This window comes from Limulus polyphemus, unplaced genomic scaffold (assembly GCF_000517525.1).
Source record: "Limulus polyphemus unplaced genomic scaffold, Limulus_polyphemus-2.1.2 Scaffold5301, whole genome shotgun sequence".
Lineage (NCBI taxonomy): Eukaryota > Metazoa > Arthropoda > Merostomata > Xiphosura > Limulidae > Limulus > Limulus polyphemus.
The window spans coordinates 15,103-24,186 of record NW_013670911.1 but is presented as its reverse complement, the minus strand read 5'-3'; the positions used below and the strand labels follow the sequence as shown (position 1 = coordinate 24,186).

At 32.6% G+C, this 9,084-nt stretch overlaps 1 protein-coding gene across 1 annotated transcript in view; it reads right to left on the bottom strand.

Annotated features, from left to right (window-relative positions):
* Positions 1-1,654: 1,654 nt before the first annotated feature.
* Positions 1,655-9,084, bottom strand: part of LOC106472400 (inaD-like protein) — a 21,124-nt gene continuing 13,694 nt past the window's right edge. Inside the window, exons 7-8 of the mRNA XM_022400980.1 lie at positions 2,417-3,225; positions 1,655-1,958 (exon numbers count right to left, since the gene is read on the bottom strand). Coding sequence (XP_022256688.1) covers positions 1,655-1,958; positions 2,417-3,225 — 1,113 coding nt within the window. The remainder of the gene's footprint in view (positions 1,959-2,416; positions 3,226-9,084) is intronic.

The window sequence follows — 9,084 nt, the reverse complement described above, 5'->3', positions numbered from 1 at the left end:
ATCCAGAAGTTGCCCTGGCAGAGCCAATCTCCTGACATGAACCCCATCGAAACCCTCTTGGCCATACTCGACCGGCAAGTCAAGAAACAACCAAAAAAACCAACTTCAAAGAGCGATCCTACTCCAAGTTTTGAAGCAAGAGTGGGCAAAAATCCCACAATCTAAAATTGACAAGATGATTCTCACGATGCCCCAAAGAGATAAGGAGCAGATAACTTTTGAAGTACAGGACACAACTGCAGCAACTCAACGATAATGCAAGTGAGCTATACACAAATGCTATTGTGATAGAAATAGAGAAAAATAGATAGGTTTGTCAACTGAATTCCAAAGCAACTGAATTGATCTAAATGGACTTTCGACAAGAAGAAAACTGTATAGTGTTTAAGAAACAACTATGATCTCCATAGTGTACAGAATTTTGTATATAGATTTAACTTGTTTTGAATATATTATTTTAAAAACAAGTGGAGTGTGTGCTGTTTGTTTATTGTTGAATTTTATCGCCAACAAGTCACAGACACCTACTGTAGAAGAATCCTTAGCCCAACGCACCCATATATTTACTTTAGTATATACTCCTAGAAAGTAAGTTCCTGACAAACAGCCATAATAATATTCACAACAGGACTTTGTGCATGCCAAGTTATGATTCAGTATTTCCTTTTGTCTTCTATGTATTGTTTTACTCATTTACTGCATAGTTGGAGTCTTTGCTTTGCTGAAAGATGAATCTATGCCCAAAAAGTCTTGTTTCTGAGGTAATAACAAGATAAGAATCTATATGTACCAGTAAGAAGTCAGGGTGCCATCAATTTTATGTAGGTTTACTACACCCTTGACTGAGAACCCACACTTATATTGGTTCTCCAGCTTGCTTCACTGTAAATGTTGTATGTGATACCATTCTTACACTTATGTAGATAAACACATTATGTTAATACAGCAGAAAATCAATGAAGGTTTAAAAGCACAGTGATATTATTGAAATATATATATATATATACATAAAAAAGACAGATCAAAGTAATGTAAAAAATATGTAGTACATTTTCTATAATAAGTATCAATGTGTTTACAAATTGTTCTTTGTTGCTAAACAATTTGAGTTTGGATTCTCCTGTAAGGAACAAACTTCTCCAGCTTTACTAGTTTTGTGTACACTCTTTAATGTTTACAAACAGCTTCAACTGAAACATAAAGTTTCACCTCCATCTGTTGCATCTAGTTGTCTTTACCAGCTAAAACTTCAATTTCTACACATTTGTTATTTCTGTCCTGGAAACTCTGAATGTATTCAACCAAAATACTATAGATATAGCTTTTAAAGCATTATGCTACTATGGCACTGTCAATGGTTGGATAACAGCCAATCACTCTTTAAACCATTAACACATGACCATACTCTGGTGCAACTCATTTCTACACAAAGGAGGGGTGGGGTGAGAAATCCTATAATATTTGTATTTTACACCCATTTTACTAACTGTCTCTACAATTATTACCAATAATGTTCATCTCCAATCTATAAGTAAACAATAATGAAAGTTGTACGTTTATTATGCTATAAGGTTTAAAACCCAGGATGAATATAAAATGGAGTATCAAGACATGAATGTTATACTTTATTCTACAACTTAAGAACATGTTCTAGTCAGCTACACTTCTCACCATCTGCAAGCTTTCTTTCAGAAACTTGATCTCTACAGCATGGATAGTGGAGTAATTTGTGGTTTTCATATGTTTGTTGATGTTGTGCCTGATGTTCCATTTCTACCTTGTCCTTTTTATCATTCTGAATATGCTTTTGATTCTCTCTTTCTTCCTTGGTTTGTTTGTTTTTCTGAAAAGCATCCATATTATGAACATCCAACTGAGCATTACGTTTTTCTGAAACACTTTGTCGACCAAAGCCATCTCGGGAGAGATTAAAAGGGTTTCCATCATCAGCAGGAATGCTATTGAAGTTAAGAGTAAAAAAAAAAAAACTTTTTGGGCTATTTTCATCAATTGAGTACACAGAAATTTACTTGTATGCAATGGTATCATAATGGGGTTTTTTTTCCAGTTATACCATCGTGATTTTTAAACAAGACATGGTGTTGATTATAGGAACAAAAATATATTAAATGAAAAATTTGTATAATATAGGATCTAGCTTCTAGTTAAAATTATTACTGAATTGTTGTTCTCTAAAAATTACAATAGTTTAATCTTCAAACATACAAAAATCTTAAACAGACTAATAATAATAATAAAAGAAGTGTTCAATTAACAGTGCAATTAGCAGATTGTACTAGATACAGGAAGCATAAGGAATAATGGTTAAAATCCACTTGACTGCTATGCAATTCAGAATTTTTATTTAATTACTAGAAAACAAACCATGCATTTGAAGTTAATGAAGGAAACTTACTGATTGGTTATGATACTGACTGCGGAATTGTTTTTCTCATCGTGATTGTCCTTGCTTCTGTGTTTTGTACCAGGTGCTGACAACAAGTGTTCGGGGGTTCCCGGTCGATTTTTAACACTGGTTAGTTGGTTTTCATGTGAGGATTCTACTTCAATCATTACACTGCTACAAGAAGGCATGTTAACTGTCGGAGATTGCACTAAATCACTGTATGTGTTACCAACTAGTTTACCACCTAAACGTTCACGACCACGACACAAATAAGATTCATCATGGAGAAGACTCGTCCAATTCGTTTGGATCTGAGATTTCTGTCCTGTTAGTCTGTCAATTACAGGATTTCTGCTTAGAGTAAGTGGATCGACAATTTTATCCTGATTTTTTTCTTTTTCATTCATATTTTCATCAAAATTTGAACTAAGTTTAGGAATACAGACATTAGTATGATTTTTCAACAGATTTTCCCCTTTTTCTTTTCCCAAGCTTTCACTACCTTTGTTTTCCACTTGAATGGAAGAGTTCTGAATAATATTTCCTTCTGGAAATCTATATCTAACGTCAGAGCCAATCACGGAGTCATTTTGACAATTTGATTTAGGTGAGCCTTGACTTTCACCTGCTGTATCAACTACACCGAGAGTTGACACCCTACGAGCAATCTTCACAGCGATGGCACGTGGAATGACACTTGGGCCTTCCTCTTGGATCACGGCCTTTCTTAGTGTCTTCATAGCTTCTGTATTTGTCATGTTGAGCAAGGAGGTTCCATTAATATTTAACAGCTGATCATTTGGTTTAAGTCGACCATCCTTTCAGGAAAAAAAACAAACAAACTTAAAATTACTAAAAACAAAGTTTCTAACATAACTGGTGAACACTTAAAATGATATGTAATAAATGTTTTAAATATTCACTTCTAAATTTTTTAGAGTAATGAAATGGTTAAGAATAAATATGGAGAATAGTATAAATAATTACATCCATAACAAATAATCCACATGACTCTTCATATCAAAATAGGAATCCATAACAAATAATCCACATGACTCTTCATATCAAAATAGGAATCCATAACAAATAATCCACATGACTCTTCATATCAAAATAGGAATCCATAACAAATAATCCACATGACTCTTCATATCAAAATAGGAATCCATAACAAATAATCCACATGACTCTTCATATCAAAATAGGAAATATTTTTAAACAATACAACACCTAGTATGTTCATAGTAAATCACAAATGTACGCACTTGATATTATCTTTATCTCGAGTCTCTAGCCTATCATTTATTATTACACATTTGTATTTGAACATTTACAAGACTTCCACATAACGGAATGATTGAATCACTTCAATGCTAATACAAGCCCAAACCCAAACTACGTTAACATTTAATAAAAAATTATTTTTTCCAAAAATAGTGTAGTAAATTGTTTTGTTCTTTTACGTGTCCTTATGATAAGTTTAAAAAAAAAGAAGAGAGAGAGACGTCTTTTACATGTTTTACCAAAAGATGTCAGGTACAAACTGCAGAAGATCATGGATGCTATGATCACCATTTTCTAAAATAATGTAGTGCTGAGAAGAAGTGATGAACAGGATGAAGGATACGTCTGACAATGTAAGGTTTCTGCTACAGGATTGCAGCTACCCAATAACAATAATATCAACTTTCTCCAAGTTTATAGAGTAAGAATAGAGGTTAAAACCCACATGATGATCACGACAGACAAACAGAAGGAATAGGGATATCTACACAGCATGGTCACAGGTAAATAGACACCACCTTTTCAGAAAAAATTAAATTTTTCAGTCATATTCACATGAATTGATATATTTATAATTTAATTAATATCTAGTAGATCTTCCTTTCGCTTTGTTGATCCCAGAACACCAGAGTTAAAAGCAATTATTTTAAAAGGCAATCGTTATGACGAGCTTGATTACGTAACTCGGTAAGAATTGTACATTGCATTTATAATTCGCTGATGTCGAGGCTATTGAACGTCGCGTGTAATTCATTGATGTCGAGGATATAGAGATTTTTAGAAGGCCTAAGTGATAGATGTATAAATAGTGGCAAGCAGACAAAAAATAAAGAGCAGAAGAGAGTAAAGGAGATGAAGAAATTCAATCAGAGAAAAGTTAAATGCAAAGTTAATCTTCGTGGGAGTTAAAGGCCTAATGGTTGATATGATAGTGAGATTAACAATTTTAAAAAAAACCGTTAAAGGTTTAAACCTGTAATTTCTTTCATCCTGCTACTCCTCAGCAACCCTTGGCTGTAGTGAAAGAAGATACTAATCAAAGCGTTTGTTAGGTAAGACATCATTTCATCAATTTTTAAGTTTCGAGCAACTGTATAATACTTACTTAAATACAGAGCCTAATCCTTTCCACAATCCCCTTTTCTTACTTTGCTTTGAAGATTTACGATGAGGACTAAGATATTCGTCAAGGATACAATCACTACTAGGAGAAGAAAAATTGAACATAGCTGCTAGGGAAGCACAACCATGACTTCCAGAACTAATCACGCTTCCACTCACTTCCTCTGTCGTTGAAAAAAAAAAGATGTAAAAAACTTTGAAACACAACGGAAAAACATTTCTTTACGAATGAAACCCAATTTTATCAATATAATCTCCAAGTATGAACATGAAAAAAATTCTAAATACTACCTAATCCTTCACCAATTCCAACAGCTATAAACTACTGTGATTACAAGTAAATTCGTAAATAAATAAAACATGTCCAGTAAATATTTTTGTGAAGACTAAAGCTATGTTTGGGTAGAAATATGTAGCTTATCCAGATATGCCTTGTAAAAATAAAACACACTAAACTCTCACTTAGTAATTAACACTGGAACTGTTCCATATGATGTGGGGGGTGGGGATTTGCAGACATTTTAACGTCACTGAAAGACCTATGCATGAAATTCTAAGCAAGGATAATTTTAAATCACCAAATCTAGACACTGTGTATCTTAAACATATTAACTTACGGGTTCCTTCAAAGGGTTGATCAGCTGCTAAACAAAGACGATCACTTTTGGTTCTTTTATCGTCCGTGGTTTTAGCTTCCAACGTGTATGTTTCTTCTCTTCTCAGCTCTTGGATGACCGTCTGAAGACTTTCTAAACTGCTAGACTTTCTCATACCCAAGAAAGGCCTGATCCGTGGCAGCTCTGCATTTCCTTGCGAGAATGAATGATAGAATTACAGATCTCGTATAAAAACCAACAACTCGTGAAATATTTGTATGTGTAATAAAGAAAAAGTTACAAAAATATGACACTTTTATTTCTTCTTCTTGTGTTTAACTTAAACAATGCAGTTCAAATATTCGGCCTGACTATGTAAAATTAAATTTAATGAACATTACATGGTATTTTCAAACTCCAAGAACCTTTCAATATCAGCTGTACTACAATACTATATTAGCTACATACAGGCTAGGCGAATGTCTGGGCAGCCTCCCCTCAAATAAAGATAGTGTACGTGAAAGAAAGAATTTATTGCATATTGACATATTTACATATCTTGTACTGACACAGACTAACAAAAGGTTTGATTAATAATCAGTTGGCCTTCATTTTAATGACATGGGATGATAGATTCATGTGTGATGTTACATCCTCCTTAACATATCAGGGGGTGACCTTAGTGAAACATTCAACAATTGTTTTGTTTCGATCGTTCCTTTGCCACAACCTGTTTGATAAAGCCCCACTAACATACGATAAACTAAACTGTTAACATTAGCTTTAAGTATGGGAGGGTGACCAGACTTTTTACCCACCCTGTATATCATAGCTAAAAATATACACTTAGTAATGACAACAATCAATTCATTTACAGCTAAAGACATTACTGAAATGTGGTACTGTTAACAAACCATCAAAATTAAAATTATTAGGGGACTGCAATAAGCAACATACAGCACAAAAACACTCTCTACATGTGATACATAGTTTGTAAATTACAAGTATAATACAGGAGAAATACACCAAGTAATGAGATTAAGTACCATCTGAAGTAACAGTAAGTACTTACACACCCACATGCACTGGACAACTACTAAAAACAAGACTTTATAAGAAACACTTAGTGTAACCATTCTGAAATGTATTTATTATATACACACACACACACACACTCAGAGTTTAACTGGAACATGAAGTACAGTTAATGAGCTTTAACTGAACAATCAAAATGATAGCCATGAAGTTGTCACAACTGTTTGGATAAAATTTGGTGAAGTAAAACTGTTAGTAAAACTTTTTTTTTTTTTTTAATAAGAAAACTATTTTATTCTTTTACAATTGTTAACCAGGGTCCCCAGTTAGAAATGGTGATAAGTCATGATCATGATTATTCAAAGCTGAAGCACAAAAGGCATAAAATTAAAAAGGCAAAAAAAAAAACATTTTACAAATTTGTCCATGTTGAGTGAAGCTTTATCCAAAAATCTAACATCACAGACACTGAACATCATTCAGAACAAATTTATTTACACTAAACTTCCACAGAAACACAAATCATGTGTACTTATATATATAGTTCAACCTAGGAAAGCAAAAATACACACGTGAAAATATATTAACACAGGTTATACAATACACATCCACACAAAAAACAAGCTACACACGTACCTGAGGATTTACTTCAAAATACATTACTCATAAACTAGACCAAATGCAAACAGTTTTAGTCTAGAAATACATTTCTTCTCCATGAAGAACATACAACAATTAGACACAAGCACTCTTTTTTTGAAACATGAATTTTTTTTCCCAATATTAATGTTGATTTTTCAGAAAACGACACATACGATTGAAAACCTAGATAAAACACCGAGCACAGGTGGAAGAAAATCAAAGTGTGGCTCTGGATACTAGATCTTTCACTCCCAATTATAGATACAAAAGAACTTAAAACCTCTCTCTACAGTCAGGATATCTAATAGATTCTTATAACACTAAAGTTTGTATTTAAGCAGCTTCATTCATCAGTAAAGTATTTTGTTTTTCACTTGATGTAAATTGCATCTCACATATACTTTCATGTTCATAATATACAGCACTGGAAATAATTAAAGAAATACTCGGGCGATACACGTACAGGAGTCACAAACACTAAGTAATTATAAATAAAGAATCAGTTTATCATTACAGCAATAAATGATTACAGAAAAATATGAAAGAGAAGTGAATAACTTTTACAATGCACAAGTGTTATATATATTTGCTTTAATCAACTTTTTGCGATATGGTTTAAACACCAACAGGCCTAAAATTTGTGATAAAAATCCCATATTGGTGCAGATAATTTTTTTTTCCCATCTTCTTCTCAGTTTTGTCCATTTTAAATTTAAATATCTGCAACTTGCGTGACTATTTATGAGAAATTTTAGGCCTATTAACTTTTTATGTTATTAAATGTATGATGTGAAATAGTATTCCATATGTCCTGTATTACTCCTCACATGTTCTGCCAAGTTTTTTGGTTGAAGTTTGACCTTCCCAGTTTCCATATATTAAAGCTTATATGGTGTCAGAGATAAAAGACTGTTTAGTGTAGGTATCATTAATTTATTTATTTTGTGAGTGAATATTTCATGATTGTTTAGTTTTTTTCAACAAAAATTTTTAATAAAACACTAACAATGTATCATTATGATGAGTCCACTTATTTTACAAGCTTAAGTGTAGTGTCGGCCTTAAAAATTCAAAACATGTTTCAGATACTACACGTATAGAGATGATTTCAATGAGGCTATGTATGTTGTTGGTAAAGATAATACGAGTCTGTTTCCAAACAAAAGATAAACAGTGTCAGTTACATGATATTAACACCTGCCACATGAGCCAATCCAGCATCTTTTGGTACCGAGCTTAGTATGGTCGATAGAGGAGTCGTTCCAGAAATTGGTGATTTAGGATTATTTCAGTATATCTTAATTAATGGAGCTAGACACAACTTCTAAAAGAAAAAAACAAATATTAATGAAAATATGACATAATGAAATCTATATGGGTTATATTACGGTGGTAACATACTGGGCATTATACCAACCTTCTTATGACATAATGAAATCTATATGGATTATACTACAGTGGTAACATACTGGGCATTATACCAACCTTCTTATATTTACTCTTCATTTCAGCAATGGGACTTTTAATTTGAGAATCGCTAGGGTAGTAGTCTTGTAATTCATCATGCATCTGCTTCAACTTCAACACTTCATCTGTGGGGTTTAACCGTGCTGTTAGTTTCACAAAATATTGAAACTAATGATTTCTTGTGTATGATTCCAATCCCCCTTTCTGAAGATATTGAAACTAATTTCTTGTATATGATTCCAATCCCCCTTTTTGAAGATATTGAAACTAATAATTTCTTGTATATGATTCCAATCCCCCTTTTTGAAGATATTGAAACTAATTTCTTGTATATGATTCCAATCCCCCTTTTTGAAGATATTGAAACTAATAATTTCTTGTATATGATTCCAATTCCCCCTTTTTGAAGATATTGAAACTAATAATTTCTTGTATATGATTCCAATCCCCCTTTTTGAAGATATTGAAACTAATAATTTCTTGTATATGATTCCAATTCCCCTTTTTGAAGATATTGAAACTAATAATTTC